We start from the raw sequence: 25,635 nt of genomic DNA, 5'->3' as shown, positions 1-25,635 counted from the left end.
ATGGACAGATTCATCTGCAGCCTGTAGATTGGTGAGGATGACATCAAATATGCTTTTCCTTCTTGTTGGTTCCCTCACCACCTACTGCCAACTCAGTCTAGCAGCTATATTCCTGAAGAGTCAACCAGTTCGAACAGTAGTGCTGCTGCTGAGCCACTCTTGATGGTGGACATAGAAATGTCCAACCCAGAGTACATTTTACACCCTTGCCACCCTCAATGCTTCCTCCAACTGTTGTTCAACATGAAGTGCTCATTCATCAGTACTGATTTATCAGTCACTGACTCATTAGTACGTGGTAATCAGCAGATTTCCTTGTCCGTGTTTAATGTGGAGCCATGAAATTTTATGAGGTCTGGAATCAATGTTAAGGACACACAGGGCAACTCCCTCCTGACTATATACCACTGTGCCACCAGCTCTGCTGGGTTTATCCAGGGGTGGCACAGGACATATCCAGGGATGGTGATGGTGCTGTCTGGGACATTGTCTGTCATGTATGATTCCATGAGTGTGATTGCATCAGGCTGTTGTTGTATCAGACTGTTGCTTGCCTAGTCTGTCACACTGACCTCCGAATTTTGGAACTAGATATTGCTAATAATGAGGACTTGACAATGTTGACAGGGTTGTTTTTGCCTTTTTTTGTGGTACTCAGGTTGATGCCAGGTGGTCTATCCAGTTTCATTTCTTTATCGAGACTTCGTAGCCACATTGTTACAACTGAGTGGCTTGCTAGGCCATTTCAGATGGGAGAAAGTGAGGACTGCAGATGCTGGAGATCAGAGTTGAAAGTGTGGTGCTGGAACAGCACAGCCGGTCAGGCAGCATCCAGAGAGGAGGAGAATCGATGTATCAGGCATAAGCCCTTCATCAGGAATGAGGCTTGTAGGTCAGGGCTGAGAGATAAATGGGAGGGTGTGGGTTTTTTTTTAGATTTTAGATTCCCTACGGCGTGGAAACAGGCCATTCAGCCCAACCAGTCCACACCAACTCTCCGAAGAGTAACCCACCCAGACCCATTTCCCTCTGACTAATGCACCTAACACTATGGACAATTTAGCCTGGCCAATTCACCTGACCTGCACATCTTTTGGATTGTGGGAGGAAACCGGAGCACCCATAAGAAACCCAAGCAGGCATGGGGAGAATGTGCAAACTCCACACAGATAGTTGCCCAAGGCTGGGATTGAACCTGGGATACTGGTGCAGTGTTAACCACTGGCCACCGTTGGGGAAAGGTAGCTGAAAAAGTGATAGGTGGATGAAGCTGAGGGAGAAGGTGATATGTCTGGAGGGCGTTGTTGAGATGGAGGCTTGGGACTGGGATTATTTGGGGGAGGAGAAATGAGGAAGCTGTTGAAATCCACATTTATCCAGTGTGGTTGCAGGTCCCAAGGCGGAATATGAGGTGTTCCTCCTCCAGGCATTGGATGGTAACGATTTGACGGTGGAGGTGGACCAGGACCTGTAGATCCTTGATGGAATGGGAGGGGGAGTTGAAGAATTCAGTCATGGGGTGATGGGAATGGTGAGTGCAGGTGTCCCAGAGATGTTCTCTGAAACGATCCGCAAGAAGATGTCCTGTCTCTCCGATGTAGAGGAGACCACACTGGGTGAAACAGATGCAATAGATGACATTGGTAGAGGTACAGGTGAATTTCTGACAGATGTGGAAGGATCCCTTGGGGTCCTGGATGGACGTGAGGGGAGTGGTATGGGCACAGGTTTTGCACTTCCTGCAGTGGCAGGGAAAGGTGCCAGGAATGAGGTGTGGGCTGGTGAGGGCTGTGGACCTTACGAGGGAGTCATGGAGAGAATTTCAGATTTCAGATGGCAGCTGAGAGTCAACCACATTGCTGTGGATCTGGACTCACATGTAGGCTAGATGGTTATTTTCCCCCAACAACTGTTTCATGGTTAACAGTAGATTCTGAATCACACATTTTTAAAATTGAATTCAAATTTCACCATGGCAGAATTTGAATCTGGGTCCCCTGAGCATTAGCTGAATTTCTAGATTAATATTCGAGATTAGAGTGGTGCTGGAAAAGCACAGCAGGTCAGGCAGCTTCCGAGGAGCAGGAAAATCGACATTTCGGGCAAAAGCCCTTCATCTACTTCTGATGAAGGGCTTTTGCCCGAAACGTTGATTTTCCTGCTCCTCGGATGCTGCCTGACCTGCTGTGCTTTTCCAGCACCACTCTAATCTAGACTTTGGTTTCCAGCATCTGCAGTACTTGTTTTTACCTTTCTAGATTAATAGTCTAGTGTTAATATCGCCAGGCCATTGCCTCCTGTAAAATAAACAAAAGCAGAACTAAACGAAACATATAATTCTACGAGTTGAAAATCTAACACCCCCTTTAAAACTCCAAACATACAAGTAGACAGACACGTACAAACAAAAAAATGGTGTTACAGGTGGAATGAAATAAACTTGGGAACAGTTCAATAGCAATAATCCAAAGGATTTAATGAGACGTTCATTTTGTTTCTTAAGACCTTCTGTTTTCCAATCTCCTTTCTGGATTCTTTCACTTGTTCGCAAGAGGTACAAGTCAACTGATACACTAAATTATAAAGTCTTTGAGCTATAGGCGAAAGGCAACACCTTACAGCAATGATGGAAGAAGGTAACTGCTTTCGTCAGGTTTTAGTTACTTTTACTGCAGAGAGATAGACTGCTACTTCAGCAGTTTGGAGATTTTGGGTCCCTCTATCCAAGCTGTTTACCTGTCCACAAGCTAATAAGGAATTTTCATAAGGGTGACAATTTCTGGCATCTACAACTGGTCACATTTGCAAAAAAAAACAAACAGTAATCTGTTGCTGGACAAATCTTCACATGCCGCAGTGTATTTCTCTCCTCCCCCTATGCTTACAAAGCAACATTGTAAACACAACTCACTCAATCACAAAATTTCTAGAGTGCGGAAAGAGGCCATTTGGCCCATCAAGTCTGAACAGACCCTCCAAAGAACATCCCACCCAGACCAGGCATCTCATCCTTGCCCCTTACCTCGCATTTAACATGGCTAACCATTTAGTCTTCATACGTTCTGAAAGGTTCTAAACAGCACCTGAAACGTTAACTCTGCTTTTTCTCCACAGATGCTGCTGGATCTGCTGAGCTTTTCCAGAAATTTCTCATTTTGTTTCAAGTCCTACTTATTCCGGAGGTGTGTCACAACACGTCTGGATGGGTTGATTAAAAAAAAAGTCTATTATCAGTTTATGGGTCTAAGAAGTTTTGTAAGGGCTCTTGTGGCACAGCGGTAGTATTTCTACTTTTGGGCCTAAAATTAAGGGGGCCAAGTCCTATCTGTTCCAGAAGCATGTGATAACATCTCCAAACAGTTTGATTAAAAATATCTATGCTTGCGACATTCTACTGGCTTCACTCAGAATTTTGCCAAGCAATCACTGAATTTAAATCTACAGATTTTCTGTTTCAGTTCTTTTAAAACAACACATTTTGGAATGAAAAACAAAAAATATCTACTTCGGGGTTCTGACTTATATGCATAACAATGTGTGCATTCTAATAAAAAGCATTTAATTCTTCCACCTACACTGACCTTATTTGTTGATACATTTTTATATGTCTATGCTCTGTCTCACCATGGCACATTCTGGTTATTATTAGCCGCATCGCCACCCTGAACTAGTGCCTGGTCCTTTCCCATTGACTTTTCAAATTTTTCCTCAAGCCAACTATCTCCATCCATAGTTTAATTTAATGTTTTCTGCAGCTCTATTTATAGGATTTACCAGTACAGCGGCCCTAGTCCAGTTCAGATGAAGACAGTCCCAATAGTATTCCTGCTTCCCCCCAGTACTGGTGGCAATGGTCCATGAATTGAAATGCATTTCTCCACATCAAGCTTTGAGCCATGTCTTAACTTTCTAATTGCATTTACCATATGTCAATTTGCTTGAAGTTAAGGTAGTAAATCAGATATTATTATCTTTGTGACTCTCATTTGTAATTTTATCTCTGACTTCTCATAATACCTTAGCAGAACCTCTTTCTTAGTCCTTCCTATGATACCAATGTGAAATATGACAACTGGATCTTTCTTCACCCACTGCAAGTTCCTCTTTGGCCCTGAGGAAATGACCTCAACCTTGGCACTTGACATGCAAAACTGTCTTTGGAACTGACATTCTTCGCTGAAGTGAATAGTGTTTATATCTCCTAATTATGCCGCCCTCTATGACAATTATACTTTTTAAAAATCCTGCCCTGCAATCCTGACTGGCTCCCTGCACCGAAGTCATGGCCTGTTAGCTCATCTTCCCTTTAGTCCCTACTCTTATCCATGCAATTTACAAGAACTGCCAAACATGTTGGACAACTGCAAAGCTGAAGCTTCTTCATTGCCACCGTCTGGATTCTCATATACCAGCCTCACTTGCATCCACACCGTCCCATCCCTGACCAGCAAGTGAATCTAAAGTAACTGGCCTAAGGTCTGTGACTGTGAGAAGCATTGCGGTAACTTTCCCTTTCTTGATATATTGCAACTTCCAAATGTAGACACTTTCTGCAGATTTGGGCAGAATTTTATGGGGAGGCTGCAGGGTGGGAATGTGGTGGTCTACTCCTATCTTTGTAAGGAAAATCAGTAACAAGCTGACAGATTGATAAGTTTTACACAACGACATAATGCACTGCACAATAAAAAGTGTTCTGTAGTGGGCATGTTAGTAAGGATGAAGGCTCCAATAGATCTTGGAGATAGGGAGAATTAGTAAGAGAGTTTCAACATTTCAGGTGGGGAATAGGGTGGACGGAGGCTTGGCTTAAATCCAAGGGGAGGAAGGAAGATGGACACTATCTGGGGTATGACTCTGCTGAGCAAATGGCATCACTATAAATGCCGGAGGAAACATCACAGACGCGCTTCACAGGAGGCTCCCAAGCACTGAGGATGTCACCTAGACAGGGGACGAAACGTCTGCAACACAAATTCCCAGCTCGGCGAACAGAACCACAACAAATGGCACCCCTAAAAATAGTACCCTCTTTCCTTCCTGCTCCTGTAAAAAAAACACAAGCTGCCCACTCCTGACTGCATGCCTAGCATGCATATTACAGTGTGGGCATAGTCATATTTACATACATGCATGGGCTACTGATTTCCATGCTTGCCCTCTCAAAATATGAGGATCAGGTTGGGATGCTGGGAAGTGGTGGACTAGCCATCTGACCTATTTTATGTGATGGTATAATAGCATTATTACTTGACTAGTAATCTAGAAATCCAGGCTAAATTGATACAAATTGAAATTAAAAAGTCAACTGGTGTCCATTACACTGTTGTCAATTGTTATAAAGACTTGTCCATCTGGTTGACCAATATCTTTTAGAGGAGGAAATCTTCCATCCTTACCTAGTTTAGCTGACGTGTGACTCCAGATCCACAGCAATGTGGTTGATTTTTAAAAATTCTTTCACAGGATGTGGGCATCATTGGCCAGGTCAACATTTGTTGCTCATCCCTGACTGTCCTGAAGTGAGAAACTTCTAGATAATTCAAAGGTCAGTTAAAAGTCATGGAAAACAGGGCATTATGAGTTACAAAGTCTTCGATTAAAAATGACAAGGAGGTGCTGGTGTTGGACTGGGTGGACAAAGTTAAAAGTCACACAACTCCAAGTAGCTACCTGACGAAGGAGCTAGTACTTCCAAATAAACCTGTTGGACTATAACCAATTCGTTATTTTGTTAATTTTTAATTTTTTCCATTAATAAGGTCACAAATCAAAAGCCTGCCTGGACATACATAATCTGCTGCGGCTCTGGTGCAGGTATCTCTGTCTTCAGCTCTTGGTCCGATAGTGAGAGTACCCATGGCTTTCTTCACCTCATCCATTCTGCTCCCCTCCACGTATCTGGAGCTGTCTCTCTCCTTTGGAAGTTTTTATCTTCATCACTGTGAGACAAAAATCTGAGCGCTGTACTCCGATTACCCGCTATTGTCTTCCAGGTGCTCAGCTGGACCCCACAATAATATATGGAAGCCTTTCCCTCTTCAACGTCCCCCTCAATATCAACAGGCTAATGACTCAACAACTGTATAGTCTGAGAATGTAAAAAATCACTCTCCCCACAATCTGTGAGTACTCAATTGCACTTGTGTGCTACAAACTGATGCCCTCTCAGCCTTGCTCCCGTTATGAGTTTTTGTAAGGTGATGATGTGGCCATGACTACGCCATTGCTGTGTTGGTAAAAATAAGGACTGCAGATGCTGGAAACCAGAGTCTAGATGAGAGTGGTGCTGGAAAAGCACAGCAAGTTAGGCAGCATCCGAGGAGCAGGAAGATTGACGTTTCGGGCAAAAGCCTTTCATCAGGAATAGAGGCAGGGTGCTGCAGGGTGGAGAGATAAATAAGAGAGGGGTGAGGGTGGGGAGAAAGTAGCAAAGAGTACAATGGGTGAATGGGGGTGGGGATGAAGGTGATAGGTCAGAGAGGGGGATGGTGCGGATAGGTGGAAAGGAAGATAGGCAGGTAGGACAGGTCATGGGGACGGTGCTGAGCTGGAAGGTTGGAACTGGGGTGAGGTGGGGGAAGGGGAAGTGAGGAAACTGGTGAAGTCCACATTAATGCCCTGGGGTTGAAGTGTTCTGAGGCAGAAGATGAGGCATTCTTCCTCCAGGTGTCGGGTGGTGAGGGAGCGGCAGTGGAGGAGGCCCAGGGCCTGCTTGTCCTCAGCTGAGTGGGAGGGGGAATTGAAATGTTGGGCCACGGTGCAGTGAGGTTGATTGGTACGGGTGTCCCAGAGATGTTCCCTAAAACGCTCTGTTAGGAGGCGTCCAGTCTCCCAAATGTAGAGGAGACTGCATCGGGAGCAACAGATACAATAAATGATATTGGTGGATGTGCAGGTAAAACTTTGATGGATGTGGAAGGCTCCTTTGGGGCCTTGGATGGAAGTGAGGGAGGAGGTGTGGGCCCAGGTTTTGCAATTCCTGGCAGGGGAAGGTGCCAGGACAGGAGTGTGGATTGTTGTGGGGGGGCGAAGACCTGACCAGGTAATCATGGAGGGTACGGTCTTTGCGGAAATTGGAAAGGAGTGGGGAGGGATTGCTGTGTTGCTGTTTCCATATCACCTGGTCCCCCTAATTCAATGCACAACCCATAAGGCCCCAACAACATCTGAAAGTGGGCCTAAAAGAACTCCTCAACTACTCTAATTGGTCTTATCGTAGGACTGGATAGGTTGCAAGGGAATCATCTGGCTCTGTCCTAATGAAACTTGTCAGTGAGACAACCCAGTATCAGTTCTGTCTAGAAAAATTACACGTGATTTCTACATTTGTTAATGAACAACAGTGCATGCACTTTGGTAAAGACTCATTTAGGAAGGGAATATACAGATAATCTAAACTCAAATTTCTTTCTGTTTCATTTCAAATGAAACTTTTGACTTACACATGAAACATTTAGCTTTGAATGTTTTTTTCAAGTAATTCCTACAGATACATATTTATTGAAAGTTAATTGACATGACAAGTTTAGTGCTGAAACTAGACTTTATTAAGGGGTTTAAACATGCCACACAGAAATCAAGAGACACACTTTAAACTTTTATACACTATATATATCTAAAATATATTATCCCCTTACAAAACATACAAGTATGCATCAAACATTTCAGGCTTTTTTTGAACACAGACTGTACAAGGTACATTACTCAATAGATTTGAGGGTACTAATTTGTCAAAGATAATGTATATTGCACAACCTTTTTTTTCTCAAGGCGCAGTACTGTCATTGCTGCAGTAGGTTCTTCTTTGAAAGAACCTTCTTGTTTTTTGATTGTTTCAAGATTTGCAAATTTTGGCATGCAATCAAGTTTCATACAGCAATCTCTACACTGGAGCTCACCACCTCAAAGCTGGTATTTTCTGATTTAATTTAGAATTCATGTTGCATCAAAATGACAAGTCTTCTAGTGGCCCAAAAGAAAAATGCATCTGTTCTAATACACATCACCACACGTCCTTTTAAGAGACTACAGCATAGAGAGCACACATAACAAAATGCCCTGCACATTCTGCACTTAATTCACATTAGTGGAAGAATCTATAATCTCTACTAAAATCTCCCAATCCAAGATTTTAAAAAACTATCTGACTGGAGAAGTTGTTGAATACCGCAGTTAGTTCTTAATTCAAACGGAACAGTATTAGGAATACCTAAATAAACTTCAACCAGGAAAGTAAGTAAATAAATAAACACATCCAAACCGTATCTTTGCTTTTGGAATAGTCAACATATAATTAAAAGAAATTTAAATGTTATAGCCTTTGATAAATCACTTCTGCAACTTAACAAAGAACTTTTTTTCTGTAGAGTTGATGACTTGATAATATGTTTTAAAAAGACAGTCAACAAACTAACACTTCAAAAGTAAAAATGCAACCTTCTTCCAAAAAAGGTAACTCTGTTGCATCGAATCATATTCCATTTTTAAACTATTTTCTTCAAATTCTTCTATTAAATATGGCAAATAGAAACAACAGAATGTTGTGTATCAGAAAATTAAATGTCTTCTGCTGAAAATGTGTACATTTTTAGTATGTACTAATATTATATGTCATTCAAATAATATTGGGGAAGGTACATGTTGATAACCAAACTGACTGATTCTTAGTGTACAAAACTCAAGATCGCAACACATTTCCCATTCTCTAAAATAAACTGGGAGAAAGTAATAAAATTGTACTGTGGAGAAGATGACTTCAGCTTTGGGACCAAATTTTGTATAGTCTGCCACAGACAAGCATACAAATGTTCTTTGTTAAATAAAGCTTGCCATACCACATTAATTCCCCATTATCTAATATCTCTATACTTTGATAAACTTTCCTTTATTTCCCCTTTTTTGAAAAGTTGGGGATAACAAATACATTATTTGGAGGTCCTGTGATAAGTAACTTCTGCATAAATAGTGCATGTCTGCCTCATAGCTTGAGCAAATTTTCCAAAAATGATTGCACATTACAAACCCTTAACATATTTCTGTTAAGAAACTGATAAAAGTGCTCAATAGCACAAGTAGAATTGAGATGAAATTGCAGCAAAAAAACAAAATTGATTTCTACATGCTTTGAGATTTTTTCATGGTTAGATTTAGCAATTATTCTACAAGAGACAATAAAATGTTGTCTGTTGTCAATTTCAGCAAAAATTATCTGCCATATCGGCAAAATCAGACCAATTTTTTCAAAATAAAAAAGCAAGGTAATTTCTGTTCTTTCAAATTAGGTGTTTTAACACATTATATGGTGCATAAGTGTCACAATCCCTATGTGTACTCCAGAATTGTTGATAATTCGTCATATGATAAAGAACTCAATGATGTTATCACACTTAGTGATACAAAATATCCTGTCAGTTTGATTAGTCTATTGCAAGTCTCAACTAAAAAGAGAACGTTTGAATAACTTAAATTATATTCTTTGGAGAACTAACATCATGAAGAGGACCACAAAATTTGAAGTAGTCTAATAACAATACATTTACATCTACTATAAATTTGGAAGCCCAACTACTTTATTGAATTTTACTAGAGGTTCTTTCTCTGAAATGTTCTCCCTTAAGACTAGAATTACTTTAATTTCTTCCATTGCTATATTTCATCATAAACAAGGTCAGATGTCCCCTCATTAAAACATTATTTTTTAAGTTTATCAAAGCTGCTCTTGCTGGCCTCTTCTGTTGAGTCTTTCTTATTGATATGTAAAGTAACAGTTTCTCCATAGTTAAGAGTTCTTGTAGAAACTTCAGTTTTAAAGCTTGGTTGACCACTATCCACAGAACATTGCACTTCAGTACAAAAAGATGTTTTTAATTCAAATGGTGGTTTCTTCTCCATTGCTGTTGAGGAGTGAATAACTGATTCAGCACATGATCCACTGACATGTACTGATAAATTTGATGGTCGCATTGAATGCATTTCTGTTACCCGAGATGTTGACATGAACATGCTTCCAGGTCGTTGATCTCCAAACTGATGCAAATAACTTGGTTTCCTCTTAGTTACAACTGGTTTCCCGACATTAAGTAAAACTGGTTTGCCAATTGTAGGTTCACTTATTTCTGCCTGTAGAACAGAAATTTCGCATGGCTCATTGGAACATGCGGCTGATGAAAAATCTTGGTCAACTGAATCCTCAGATTTGTAGGTTTCTCCTTGGGCAGGAATGTAGTCTTCAAGGTCTTCCAAAGTTAACAACTTGCCATTATAAGTCAAAATTTTAGTGTCCCTGTTCACTAGATCATCATTTCCGGATTCAGGGGGCTCATCAATAATGACATATTCATCTTCTATATCTATTTCTTCTTCATGTTTTGGCTTGAATTCCTCCATTTCATCACCAGACGTATCCAAAGGAAGATCCACAACAGCCAAAGTAGGTTCTGTTTTAATATCAGATAGATTTCTGAGTGATTGCTGTTCATCATCCATGGGTTCAGGTGTTTCAAAACTTAACATTACTGTTTCACCTACATGTGCAACAAGTGGTGTTTCTACTTCCAGCAGTTGAGTATTTGATTTGTATTGATCTTCAGTTATGCTTGGTTGAATATCGTATTCATCCACTGCATGAGCAGATACTTTGTAAGAATCATCAGTAAAGTGGTCTGATATACTGTCAGCATTAATGTCATCTGATGTGGTAGATTGAATTTCTATTGTAGTCTCAGGATTGCAGAAAAGAGACTGAACACCTTCATTAGTTAGATTTTCTTCTGAAACTGAAGATCGCATTTGCTCCACTAGATTATTGTTTGAGTTGTTTATGTTCGGGTCAGCCCTCAGAGGTTGCTTAGGTTTTGGGCTTGAAGATCTATGTCTCCTCTGTCTTTGCTCAGATAAGCTGTGGGTAGAAGGGGAAGCTGATCTCTTCCTCTCAGGTTTTGAACTTTGCTTAACTTTGAATTCAATTACTTCTTCAACTTCTATCCAGCTTGGTTTTTGTTCTTGTACCTTAGTTTCCACAAAAACATGCCTCGCAGTTGCACCTTGTTCTTCTGGTTCTGTTATCATAAGTGCAGGAATGGGTGGCTTTTTCAGAGGGGTTTCTTTGGATTCAGGCTGAGTTTTAGGAGCTGGCCTCTTGGGTCGAACTGAGAAAGATGTTTCTGGTACTGTTTCCTGTGGTCTTGGTGATCTTGCAGGAGAGATACTTGAAGATGTGCGCCGTTTAACCTTTGGGCTCTTGACTACTGTTGTTATAGTCTCCTCACTAATCATGAAAAAATGTTTTCACAATTTAACCATCAGAAGGACCCCATTGTCCACATTGTACAAAATACATCATTAGCTTTGATGCAGACAGACTTTCGATTAATTGGTGAGCAGAACAAGTGTAAGTACCAATAAGATGCAGAAATTTTATATCACATCAATACACTGCAGTAATGTTATATAGCAATTAAAAACATGCTTGTTAGTGAAACCTGAACCTATTTACTTCAGGTACAAAATGCTGACATGCTTATTCCAATTAAACAGGAGGAGGACAACCTCAATGGTAACTGTTATTCGTTCTGTCAACTTATACTTTTGGCTACAATTTAAATTTGCTGCTTTAATATAATGCTTCAACCTAAAAGGGAATACAGTGGTACTACACAAAAGGAGATTTGAATAGTTTAAAAATGTAATTAACATGCAGGTTCCTTCCCTAACAACTATGAACTGACTAACTTATCTTGCATGACTAGAACATCAACTAGTGCTGCATTTCTGACATGAGTGTGCAAATGATGGAAGAAGCAACATCAACACACTTCATTAAGTACAGTTAACATGAGAAATAGGAATTTATAGGTTATAATACACATCATTTCCTATCACATTATATCCATGATATTATGCCAACTGAACAAGTTTATTTGACGAAAAAGCTATTTGGTTATTATAATTGAATACAATTTTCAATTGCATGGTGATATTCTACATGAGTTTCTTATCATAATATAAACCCTGATATTTGATTATGGATTTGAAACCATTTTTAATAATTATAAGATTGCAGTTATTGTTTTATTTCATTTTAGCATTTATTGGATTCTAGTAATAAGTGTAATTCATTTAGATGAACCATGTCATTAGTAGTACTGAACAGTTACTGATTGGTATACAATTACTATGAATTTTTCAAAATAATTTTTAACAATTAATTCTTGAGAAATTATGCAGTTAACATATTGCAATCAATCAATAGTGTAACTATTAATTCAGATTCAATTTCAGGAAACAATATTGGAGTTTAACTTTGAATCACTCAGATAGAAAATTCATATGAAATATATAGTTACTGAGCTGTTTTGCACTTAGCACTTCAATCAAAAAATTTAATGGTCATCAATAATTACATTCAAAATACACAAGGCGGCAGAAAGGAGCTAGTATTCAGAAGCATTGAGTTCTGAACATTTTGCCTAAGAGCAATCTTGACAGTAACAGAATTTTAAAACTTGTGCCAATTGTGTAAAGCCAAATTGCTTACACTAAACTAATTCTTCTTTATCAGAAAATCAAATTAATATTAAGAAATATTTCAGACATTGCCTTTCTGAAGCATATGGAAACCATGAATCTTAATTACCAAACATGATGAGTTTTTATGTGTGAGGTTAACACACAATTATGTACACAACAGTACAAGCCCTGCATTCATCCACCATGACACTGGCGGTCTGTCTGTTCTTCCCAACCACCAATAGATTCTTCCCAGATCACCATTCGATGTTCCATCATGACTACGAGACTGTGACAGCTCCTAAATGTGCGTGAGAAGCCCATAGTACAACTTCTTGAACTCCTTCAAAATATCCACCTGCTTTTGTAGGCATTTGCCATATGAAAAGACTTCCCACCCAAAAGATCTCAAGCCCGTCAATTATGCTACTTAGAGTAGGAACCTTACTTGAAGAGACTGCAGTTAAATTCTGAAGGACATTCAGGAAAGCATTTCTGCTCGATTTTCTGACTTCATATAATTCACGTCCCCTAGCCCAACATCCCCTAGCTCCCCAAACTTTGTTTCTAGGAGACGTTCTTGAGTCAACTGAACTGTAATTATGACAAACATTGACATGCACAGGAAAGCAGTAACTATTTGCAAGTACAAGGTGATGTCATCAAGCATGCGGTGAGATGGACAAACGTGATAGCTGACATAGCAGTAATGAAGAAACTAAGCACTTACATGATGATGGTTTTCTTGGGAACTTTAGTCTCTTGTTCAGTGACTACAAGAAACAGGATGAAAAGCGTGGAATCAGAAATGAACAGGCTGAAATGATGGAATCCACTCTTGCAGTCACTGCCATGATAAAACCATATTGCCACCTTATCATTTATTCCCACAAGAATCAAGTACTGGGATTCTATAAATTCACTTTTGTCTGTTTTTTACTTGACTGAGCAGTGTCTAGTTGCATTTCTGCATGCTAAACAAATGGTAACATTCTATTAAAGTAGCAATCAAGGGAAACAGATGATGTTTATATGGTTTACAGTTGTTCCTGAAAATAATCAGTGATAGAAGAGTAGAATATTACTTAAATGTAGCAAATAACTTGAGTATTGCTGAAAAACGTTTTGATTAAGCTTTTTGTCTTGTATTCATCAGAACATTCACAAGTATCAATGTAAAGTTGGACAATATTTTAATATATTTTGAGAAAAACGTGCTGATTGTGGATTCTGCCAATCAATCAGCATCTTGTATACCTGCATTAAAAAATATTGTTGCCCCCTACATTGCATTCTTGGGAGTGTCGTGATGAGTGCAAGGCAAAAAGTTTTGCCAACAGGTGTCCTTTTAAAGCAATACTTACATTTAACATTATTAAAATGTTATCATTCATGCAGGTTGTGTACAAATAATAGACCAGTGTTACTTCAGTATAAATCCAATTTGAATAGTGTGGCCTCCAAACTCTTAGGCAATTTGCAGGAACACAATACTATCAAATGGAAATCACAGAGGGTGCAAGGTTCATACTGTCCCTTTTGAAAAAATGATTAATGGAATATGGATGCTCCTGGCATTTATTGCCCAGCCCTAATTGCCCTTGAACTGAATGATTTGCTAGGTCATTTAAAAGGAAAGTTAAAAGTCAACCACGTTGCTGAGGGTTTGGTATCCTGTGTCTGCCATATCAGGTAAGGATGGTACATTTCCTTTTGTAATGACTTAAGTGAATCAGATGTATTTGTAAAATAATTGATGACAGTTGTCATGGTCACCTTTACTAAAACTAGTTTTATATTTTTTCAAGCTGCAGTGGGACTTGAACCCCAGAGCATTAGCCTGGATCTATAGAGTACTAGTTTAGTAAATCACTTTACATCACCATTTCCCCTGAAAATTATTAATTTCATCTATAATATTTAATATTAATCACAAGCTAACTACTAGCTCCAAACTCTTTGGATGTTATGGACTCAATTTCAAATCTGGGTCAGAAAGCTGAAGTCCATGTAATTTCTGTGACCCAACACGACTTTACTCACATGATGCTATTTTTAAGTGTTAATGCATTAATCGGATAGGAAGTGAGTTTTGGACCCAATCAGTGGAGCTGATTGTCTCCTATAAATGTAAGCATCTGTAGCATGTGGGCGGCAAAGACACACTGCAGTTATGATAGAGCAATCTTGGAGGGCCTACAGCATACAAGTTTGAGAACGTGTACGTACATCCAAATTAGAGGTAATCAACGTATTCAGTGCAAAGATCACCAAGTCCTGATACTTCTTAGTGTATAACAAAAACTGACACTTTGCCCTGCTCTGAACCCTGTGCACTAATGTACACCAGACGGTTCAGGTTTGGTGAAACCCCATTTTAGAATTACATTTCCAATCTCCCAATATTCCTAAAGGAGTAAATGGCACACAACTGGAGGCAATGGGTTCTCTAATTACCAAATAATCCCCCACACCTTTTAAAACTGGAGCATATCAAATCCAAATCCATTCTACAGAAACATGATTTGCTCATAAATGATCCTGATAGTGCTGGTAATTTACAGTCCAGTCCATTGGTACGGATTTTATCTGCCTTCAGCTGGGAATAAACTCAAAATGTGTTGTTAGTGTTACCAGCTCATTATGTCTGTAACATTGTCAGACCTATTTGGAAAGATACTTACTGTTGGGTATCCGAAGCATCTGTCTATTTTGGATATGATATATTGAAAGTAGGGTCCTAAAGTATAAATATGGCCCTGAGGATATTTTAGGTCAAAGTGGCTAAAGCCTATGCAATACAAATTGCAATCAATTCCATGGATGATAGAACCAAACACAACCATTGAAAAATTGGTTTTGTGGGGCCATAAAGAGATTTTATTCATTAGTTGAATGTGGCTTCATAGACTAGTCCAGCATTTACTGCTCACCCCAATTGTTCCTGTGAGCTTCTTTAACTGCTACAATCCATTTAGTGCAGGTGCACTCACAATGTGTGCATGTGTATATATGTGTGTGTTTGTGAAGGGGGCAGATTCCATGATTTTGACCCAATGACACTAAAGGAATGGTGATATATTTCCAAGTCAGGAGGGTGAGCGACTTGGAGGGTAATTTGCGAACAGCAGTATTACCGAGTATCTACTGCTCTTGTTCTTCGAAATGGTACTGGTTGTTTGGAAGTGCTGTGTAAGGAGTCTTGATGAATTTCGGCAGCATTGTACACAATGCTGTTAATGTGTGTCGGTGATGGACGGAGTGAATGTTTGTGGATGTCAATCAATTAGGCTGCTTTGTCCTGGACAGTGTAAATCTTACATGTTGCTGGATTTGCATTCATCCAGAAAAGTGGGGAGCATTGCATCACACTCCTGGCTAAAGTTACATGCTTTATAATCCTCGTCAGAATGGATTACATAAACAACTATTTCATAAATTAGTTGGTATTCAGGGCACACAGATTTAAAATAGTTTGCAGAAGAGTCACGACGGATTGAGGAGATGATCCGAAATGCAATGGATGGAAGAATAACTGAAGTAGACTCAAAGAGAGAATACTGGTATTAACTTTTATAAAATTAACTTAAGTAAAAATTTTGGGACCATAGGGAAAGTGTGAGGACACAGTTTTGAACTTTTAGCAGAGGTATGATGGGCTAAATCGTTTTTTTTAGAATAAGGTGAGTACCTTGATCGCTCTGACCAAGAAACCAGATGCTGCAACATAAAATATAAACTTAATTTTCCAGCCAGGAGGACCAAAACTACTCTTTCAGGCAAACAAGAAAAATTTAAGAGGGTCATTTTAACCTAACCGGCCAGTTGGAAGCCTGAGATTGCCTGTGTAGCCTACTTGGATTTCAGCTAGATTTCTGATAAGGTCTGACATGGGAGACTGATAGCAAAGGTCAGTGCACATGGGATGCAAGGAAATTTGGCAAATTGAATTCACAACTGGCTGAGTAGCAGAAAGCAAAGGGTGATGAGTTGAGGCTGTTCTTCTGATTGGAAAACTGAGTCCAGTGAAGTCCCACAGAGGTCAATGTTCTGGCCGTTGCTGTTTGTGGTTTATTTAAATGATTTACATTTGAATGTAAGAGGGTTAATCATAAGTTTGCAGACAGTTAAAAAATTGGTGGGGTGGTAAATTGTAAAGACGACAGTCTTAGATTACAAGAGGAGATAAATTAGTTGGTCACATGGGCTGAGCAGTACAAATGGAATTCAATTCAGATGTGACGTTGATGCACTTGGGCAGGATAAACATGGCAAGAGAATATATGATAAACGGTAAGACTCTCAGAAGTAATGATGATCAGAGGGATCTTGGTGTGCATGTACACCAGTCCCTTAAGGCATTAGGGCAGGTCGATAAAGTGGTTAAGATGGTATATGGTCTTTATTAGTCAAGGCATACAGTTTAAGATTAGGGATGGCATGCTGGAACTATATAAATGTTGGTTAAGTCACAGCTGGAGTAATGTGTGCAATTCTGGAATCCATATTATAGGAGGGACGTGATAGGATGCGGGGAGGGGTGGAGATAGGGTGGAGAATTTCAGTTATGAAGAGAGGTTGGACAGTCTGGCGTTGATTTCCTTAAAGCAGATGAGATTGAGAGGGGACATGATGAGATGTATGAAATGATAAGGGCCATAGAAAAAGTCAACAGAAATAGACACTTCCCTTGTAGGGATCAATGAAAAAGGGGATTTAGATTTAAGATAAAGGGCAGAAGGTTTAAAGGAGATGTGAGGAAAAAACCTTTTCACCCAGAGGATGGTGGGAATTTGGCACTCACTGTCTATAAGGGTAGTAGAGCCAGAAACTCTCATAACAGTTAAGAACTTCCTGTGGAAGTGGCGGATGTCGGTACAATTACAACATTGAAAAGACGTTTGGATAATTGCACAAATAGGAAAGGTTTAGAGGGATATGACCCAGGAGCAGCCAGGTGAGACTAGTTTAGTTTGAGATTATGTACGGTATGGACTGGTTGGACTGAAGGGTCTGTTCCATGCTATACGACTCTATGACTGTCAGTATGTAGATGTGCATTTGTGATGCCAAGTACTGGAAAATGGAATTTGAATAGTGAAGTGGTTGTTTTTGACCGATGTGAATATGATGGGATGAAGGGCCTTTTTTTGAGAAAGTTTGCCGATGATACCAAAATTGGAGGTGTAGTGGACAGCCAAGGTTACCTCAGAGCACAACAGGACCTTGATCAGATGGGTCGATGAGTGGCAAATATAGTTTAATTTAGATAAATGTGAGGTGCTTCATTTTGGAAAGGCAAATCTGGGCAGGACTTATACACTTAATGGTAAGGTCCTGGGGAGTGTTGCTGAACAAAGAGATCTTGGAGTGCAGATTCATAGTTCCTTGAAAGTAGAGTCACAGGTAGACAAGATACCAAATAAGGCATTTGGTATGCTTACCTGTATTGCTCAGTGCATTGAGTATGGAAGTTGGGAGGTCATGTTGCAGCTGTCCAGGACATTGGTTGGGCTACTATTGGAAAACTGCATTTAATTCTGGTGTCCCTGCTATAAGAAGGATGTCATGAAACTTGAAAGGGTTCAGAAAAGATTTACAAGCATGCTGTCAAGGTTGGAGCATTTGAGCAACAGGAAGAGGCTGAATAGGCTGGGGCTGTTTTCCCTACAGTGTTGGAGACTGAGGGGCCAAGGTCTTTTCCCCAGGGTAGCAGAGTCCAAAACTAGAGGGCCTAAGTTTAAGGTGAGAATAATAGAATTAAAAGGGACCCTAAAGAGCAACATTTTCACACAGAGAGTGGTGTGTGTATCCAAAGAGCTGTCAGAGGAAGTGGTGGAGGCTGGTACGATTTCAACATATAAAAGGCACCTGGATGGGTATATGAATAAGAAGGATTTAGAAAGATATGGGCCAAATGCTGGCAAATGGGATGAGATTAATTTAGGATATCTAGTTGGCATGGATGAGTTGGACTGAACAGTCTGTTAGGCGAAAGTGAGGACTGCAGATGCTGGAGATCAGAGTCAAGATTAGAGTGGTGCTGGAAAAGCACAGCAGGTCAGGCAGCATCCGAGGAGGAGGACGTTTGAAGGGCTTCTGCCCGAAACATCGATTTTCCTGCTCCTCGGATGCTGTCTGACCTGCTGTGCTTTTCCAGCACTACTCTGATGAAGAGTCTGTTTCCATGCTGTACAGCTCTATAACTCTAATCTGTCTCCTTCTGAACTTGCTGTACTCCATTCTCTCAGGTCTGACGCTGACATTGTTATCAGATCTAGAGAGCTGAGGAGCTGTTGCTGCCTGGCGAACTGTTTTCTTCTTTACAGGTAGTCATAGGGAGTCACAGTCATAGAATTATACAGCATATAAACAGGCCCTTTGGTCTAACATCCTTGTGTCGACCAATAAACACCAATTACACCAGTTCCAAATATCTGCACTTGGTCCATAGTATTCTATGCTCTGGGATTTTAAGTACTCATCGAGATGCTTTTTAAATGTTGTGAGAGTATTCTATCATTCTTGTGCAGCATGTTCCGTACATGTACCATTGTTTGGGTGAAAAATATTTCCTCAGATCTCCTCCAAACCACTTGCTCCTCACCTTAAACTTACACCCTCTGGTCTTAGATACGTCTGCCATAGGGAAGAGATTCTCACGATCATCCCTGTCTATCCCTCTCATAATTTTGTATACCTAAATCAGATTCTTTTAATCTCCTTTTCTCCAAGAAAAACAAACCAAGTCTATCCAGTCTCTCTTCATAACCAAGACGTTTCATTCCAACAAATATCGTGGTGAATCTCCTCTACATCCCTGCTATAATGTGGATTCCAGAACAATACCAACATTTTGTACAGTTTTTGCATAATCTCCCTGGTCTTAAACTCTACGCCTTGTCTAATAAAGGCAAGTATACTATTTGCCTTCTTCACCACCCTGCCTTTCTATGCTGACATCTTCAGGGATTTATGGACTTGTATACCAAAGTCCCTTTGTTCCTCATTACTCCCTAGGGACATTACATTCACGGTGTACATCCTTCCCTTAGAAACTTATTAGATGATAAATGCCAATTCTCTAATACTTATTTCTATCTCTGGCTGATTATCACAATTACTGGAGACCAAGCAATTGACTCCAGAACGTCCTCATCTCCAGCTTTTCATTTCATTGAGAAGTTAAGGTGAGGAGTGGTTTAAAGGAGATCTGAGGAAATTTTTTTCACTCAGAGGGTGGTGGATACATAGAACATGCTGCTTGAGAGGATGGTGGAAATAAGTACTTTTGTAACATTTAAGAAATTTCTCATTTCAGTTATCTAATTTCATACAATTAGCATTTACTTCCTTCCCAATATCCACAAATTAGGCTGCTCTGGTACACCTGTCATTTCAGCCACTTTCAATCGCAACTAAACTTGCTATTTTGGTTTTATTTTCTCCCATCTTGTTCAGTCTCTAACTACATCCATCATTTTAAAAGTTTCAATTTCCTAGCTCTAACCATTTCCTCTTTCTTGTGGATGTCAAATATCTATACATCTCTATCCATCATCAGGATGGACTGTAAACTCTCTGCTTCTTCCTCAAATGGAGGTGTACCTAGTTCCATTGACCACCGTCCTTTTCCTAATGCCCTCATTATGTATTTTTGGCTGAGAGACCATATATCCATTAGTCTGATGAAACAATTGAGACCCAAGGAAAACATTACTTGATTGGCAACTCTTGCCCTCTGATGTCTTCTGTCAATTGGTTGTTTGCATAAGATCCTCATGAGTCTATGAACATTCAGCCTGTTAACTCTGTTTCTCCCTTTATAGTGTTGCTGTCAATCCTGCTGAGTTTTTTGCTACCATTTTTGATTTATATTACAAAAAAATTGATGTATCTTCAGGACAAATTCAGTTTCTGCAATCTTTTACACTTCAGTCTGTTCTGACATAATGCAATAGTTCTGTTCTCGTGTAAGCCTGCGTTATAAGAAAATCGTAATAGTAGCACTATTTAAACCAATGAGACCAGAATCATGTTATAGCTTATACAGGTAAGAAAAGTTAGTGTTCAACAAATAATGATCTTAATTCTTCAACTGCGTTATAGCCAATTCGTGTTGAAGAAACGTGCGCTATAGCAGAACCGACTGTACTTTGAAGTAATAAATGCCCTTACTTTGGATTTATCAGCTTTTAACATTGAGGTTATAAATTAAACTGGTTATTTTGAGTTCTTTTAAATTTATAAGAAACTAAATTACAGCACCCAAATATAACTAGAAATTAGCTATGTTTATTTTTAAAGTGATTTTTCATAACTTGATGTTTTGGGATTAATAACATTTATTAATAATATCCTGATTACTCTTTTCCGCCATCTACCAGGTAGAGCATTCCTAACCACTCAATGCATAAAGACATTTTTCCTCATGTTGCCTCTAGTTCTTCTGTCAATCTTTATCCTTTGGTTACCAATGCTTCAGTTGCTTTCCATTTATCAAAATCAACACTACTTTATGTTACAAATTGAATTAAGGAAAAAAATCAGGAATAATGATTTTTAATTGATAACACTGTAAATGAAAATAAGAGAATGGAAGATAAGTTAAAAAGTTACTTGCATTGGTATTTAGAGAAAAGAATGATCATATATTAGATGACCTAAAGAAACTGATATTGAATCAAGGAAAGGGACTTGTGATAATTAATGTCAGCAAATTAACAATAATGAAGAAAATTATGACACTACCAAGTGACAAGAAATAGGTGAAAACTGCAGATGCCCTAACTATAATGTCCCTAGGCTTAGTTCAGGAAAGATTTCTTTATATTAGAAAATTGCACATCAGTCTTCCATTTAGGATCTACTGGAGAGGGAAATCACAGAATTATAGACCATTTAACTTAAGATTTGTAGCCAGAGAATTTACAAGTTTGTAATTAAAGATGAATTGTCTGAATATGAAAATTTTCAGCTGGTCAGGGAGATCTAAGAATTAGCATGGATTTGTAAACACTAATTATACCTCACAAAGCTGATTAAGTGTACAGATTTTGAGCAATAAATAATTAAGGCAGATATGAAGTTATGGGTGATGTTATGAAGGTGGGAATAGTCAATCGCAGTTATGCCCCAGATGACCAGCGCGATGGTGTTGGGAAGGTTTACTTCACTACATTCTGTGGAATCTTATTGTACACAATAGAATGCCATCTTTGCCTAGAAAACAATAAATACTACACCTAAGTAACTCATTGAAACATTTGGGATTCCTTAAGCATGCAAAAGATGCATGAATCTAAGTTCTTCTTCTGCAGAAATATGAGATAATGCCGCATTTCAAATGAGGCATAAGTTCTGGCCTCTCAACATCTACTTACAGCCACGACTTAGAGAAGCAAAACCTTCCTGTCCCTATTTCTGAAGTTTGTTATTTTAATAATTATTGTTTCTTGCTTTGAAAACAAATATAATTCTGATTTTTTTTCTAGGTGTTCAAGCAATGCCGCCATCATTTAAAGCTTTGACTGCAGTTATTTCTGAAAGGCAATAAGACACAAATGCAACTGAAATTGTTAATGATGCATAAATGTACTAAAAGCAGACATACATGAAATACAAAGCAAACAAAACCATGCCAGAAAACATTGCTCTCTACTGTTTGCGAATAATAAAGAATGCAGTAAGACCAGAGAATATAAATACTAATTTGACACATTTTGGTTTCATGCTTAAGTCTTTAATTGACCAATTAAGTAGAATTGTTAAAAAAAATGCCAATTTCTACTTGTGTAAATATCTTATAAACTACTGACATGGTTTACATTTAATGCATAGCTTGCATACTCTGAACAAAGTGGACAATGATGCCATATAGGATTCCTGAAGAAGGGCTTATGCCCGAAACGTCAATTCTCCTGTTCCCTGGATGCTGCCTGACCTGCTGCGCTTTTCCAGCAACACATTTCCAGCAATGATGCCATATACTCCAGTTTAAAACTGGACTCAATAAATGGAGTTGCAGCTTATCCAGCACACATAAAATATAAAATTATTAGCCTCTAAAATACATAAGTTGAAAATAATTAAAAGATAAAGAACACCATTGAAAAAAATTCTTTAAGTATTAAAAAACATTTCAGAATTATGATACTAAAATATTTAAAAAGAGGTCCAATGTAAAGGAAAGCTGTAGCTGTTATTTAATGCTTTGTAAGTTGTATCTTACAGTGGCTGTTACAAGGTGTTTCTTTTTTCTTCATATTTTCTGTTCATCATATGCTGAACAGTTGAGTGATGAAAGCCGAGGAAATGAAAAGCTTTTTCTTTCTTTGCATTTTTTAAACTATCAAGCAGTTCTAGGTCCTGTGTCTTGTCTCACTGGTGCAATACCATGTCCTACTAAAAAATCAAAAATCAGCTCTCTTCCCGACCTCCATCCCAATTAATTAGAAATGACCCTTCTTCATCTAGAAGACTTTGCTGTGACTTCTCTAAAAAGGGTTTAGTTATGATAAACTTGCCAAAACCCATGCTTATATGGTCTCAAGATGTTGTGATGCTAGACACTGCCAACAAAAGGTACTGCATTTGGCTTTATCAAAACTACAATGTAATTTGGTCCCTTCAAATTCCAAAAGGTCAGTGACACTTTCCCTCTTTAAGTGGAGGTAAAATGTAACCTGTGATTGTGAGAAATCTGACTTCAAATAGAAAATGCTAGCTACATACAACAGGTTGCTCTGCATTGTGTGGAGAAAGAATAACTGAATAGTTTGTGTGCTACTGTCTTGTGATCCAAAATATCATATTCAAAATCTGCAAAGAAAACTTAGCTTATCATGTACTTTCAGATTTTCTGTATCTGTTTCCGACAAAACAACATATATTTATCAATTATTAGGAGGAAATTACATTCTGTACTATTTTACTAAAATATTAATCATTTGCTTTAAAATAGTTATAAATCAATTGATACAAGTTCATAATGATTTTGTGAAATGACATTGCTCAATATAATTTTCAGGGTATAGCCTTTTCCATATAGCAGCATTGATTTCAAGGTATTCTACCTCCAACACACAAAGTACAATGAAAAAAAAGTTCAGATATTTATTTCCAGCTTTTATGTATATAATTTTAAATAGAACACCAGTCTACTTAGATTTGGTTAAGTCAAGCGATAACATGATAGGATACAGATCAAATACAGTGCCATTAGTCTGAGTCTTTATTTGGTTTACACCTTTATCATATAATACAATATCCTTTCCTTGTACCAAATCAAACACTAAATATTGTAAAATGTGTGTGTGCATGAATAAACTGATCTCCATGAATCTTCTGGAAACTACTGTCAAAGTGACTAAATTACATTTGAACAACATTGAAGCTTCATGATCAATAAAGGTGAGGTGAGTGACAGCCATTGACATCAAGACTGCATTCGACTGAGTGTGGCATCAAAAACTGACAAAACTGAAATTAATGGGAAAACACTCTGCTGGTTGGAGTTACACCTAGGATGTTGGAGTTACACCTAGGACATAGGAAGAAGGTTGTGGTTGTTGAAGGTCAGTCAACTCAGCTGCAGAACATCTCTGGAGTTCCTCTGGGGAGTCTCCAAGACTCAACCATCTTCAGTTACTTCTTCGTTGACTTTCTCTCCATCATAAGGTGAGAAATGGGAATGTTGGCCTATGGTTGCACAATGTTCAGCACCATTGGGTGACTTGGATACTGAAACAGTTCATGTTCAAATGCAACAAGACCTGGACAATATGCAGGCTTGGGCTGAGAAGTGGCAAGTAAACTTTGTACCAAACAAATGCCAGGCAATGACCATATCCAATATGAGACAATCTAACCACTGTCCCTTGACATCCAATGATGTTGCCATTACTAAATCCTCACTTTTAACATCATAGGGGCAACCATTGACCAGAAACTCAACAGGACTGACCACATACATACAGTGGCTACCAAAGCAGGTCAGAGCCTAGGAATGCTGCAGCGAGTAACTCACTCCTTGACTCCCAAAAGCCTGTTCACCATCTACAAGGCACAAGTCAGGAATGTGATGGAAAACCCATCACTTGCCTGGATGGGTGCAGATCCAATAGTATTCAAGCAGATTGACACTATCCAGGACAAAGTAGTTTGCTTGATTGGTACCATATCCATAAGCAGAAGTTGGTACTGCAGATGCTGGAGATTAGAGTCAAGATTAGAGTGGCGCTGGAAAAGCACAGCAGGTCAGGCAGCATCTGAGGAGCAGGAAAAAAAATCTACGTTTCGGGCAAAAGCCTGAATGGAAGGCTTCAGGTTCCTTATGAAAGGCTTTTGCCCGAAACGTTGATTTTCCTGCTCCTCGGATGCTGCCTGACCTGCTGTGCTTTTCCAGCACCACTCTAAACTTGACCCATATCCATAAGCACCCACTTTCTCCACCACCGACACAGTAGCAGCAGTGTGTACCACCTATAAGGTGCACTGCAGAAATTCACCTTAGATCCTTAAACTGCACCTTCCAAACCTAAAACCATCTTGAAGGACAAAATCAGCAGATACATGGGAACACAATCACCTGCAAGCTCCCCTCTAAGCCACTTGCCATCCTGACTTGAAAATACATCATCATTCTTTCACTGATACTGAGTCAAAATCCTGAAACTCCCCCCCTAAAAGCACTGTTGGTTTGCTAATAGCACATGGACTGCAGCAGCTCAAAAAGGCATGCACCACCACCTTCTCAGGGCAAGTAATGACAGGCAGTAAATACTGGCCAGCCAGCAACATCCATGCTCCACAACTGGATACAAAACTTGATGCTTTGCTGAACATCAAGGCAGAATGTAAAGCCATATGTAAAAGCAGCTGCATAAATAACAAGATGAATGGTTGTGATAGCTATGATCATGATCAGAAACATTCCTGGGTCTTTGCCCCATTAAAGCCAGAGGAAACTGAAATGTACTTGCAGGAAGAATGAGTTATGCTGCAATGAAGATGTGTGTGGCTATGTATATCACTATTCTTGTGCAAGAACGATAACCAAATATTTGGACAAATATAAAACAGTATAGTACCTTACATCTAGCATAATCATTATACAATGCATTA

The 25,635-nt window shown here is 39.1% G+C and overlaps 1 protein-coding gene across 4 annotated transcripts in view; it reads right to left on the bottom strand.

Moving 5' to 3' along the window:
- The window catches only part of obscnb (obscurin, cytoskeletal calmodulin and titin-interacting RhoGEF b), a 799,195-nt gene that overhangs the window by 128,008 nt on the left and 645,552 nt on the right, over nucleotides 1–25,635 (bottom strand). For 2 of the 4 annotated variants that reach the window (XM_087987577.1, XM_087987579.1), the window contains 2 exons: nucleotides 13,241–13,283; nucleotides 7,695–11,269 (listed from right to left, as the gene is read on the bottom strand). The exons of the other annotated variants lie outside the window; for them this stretch is intronic. In XM_087987577.1, the coding sequence (XP_087843703.1) occupies nucleotides 9,694–11,269; nucleotides 13,241–13,283 (1,619 nt within the window). In that variant the 3' untranslated portion in view covers nucleotides 7,695–9,693. Of the gene's footprint in view, nucleotides 1–7,694; nucleotides 11,270–13,240; nucleotides 13,284–25,635 lie in introns of those variants that run through there. 4 annotated transcript variants of the gene reach the window in all.

This window comes from Chiloscyllium plagiosum, unplaced genomic scaffold (genome assembly GCF_037043375.1).
Source record: "Chiloscyllium plagiosum isolate Xiang-an unplaced genomic scaffold, Cpla_swu_hap1 HiC_scaffold_5, whole genome shotgun sequence".
NCBI classification, from domain to species: Eukaryota; Metazoa; Chordata; class Chondrichthyes; order Orectolobiformes; family Hemiscylliidae; genus Chiloscyllium; species Chiloscyllium plagiosum.
This window is presented reverse-complemented; position numbering and strand designations above follow the sequence as displayed.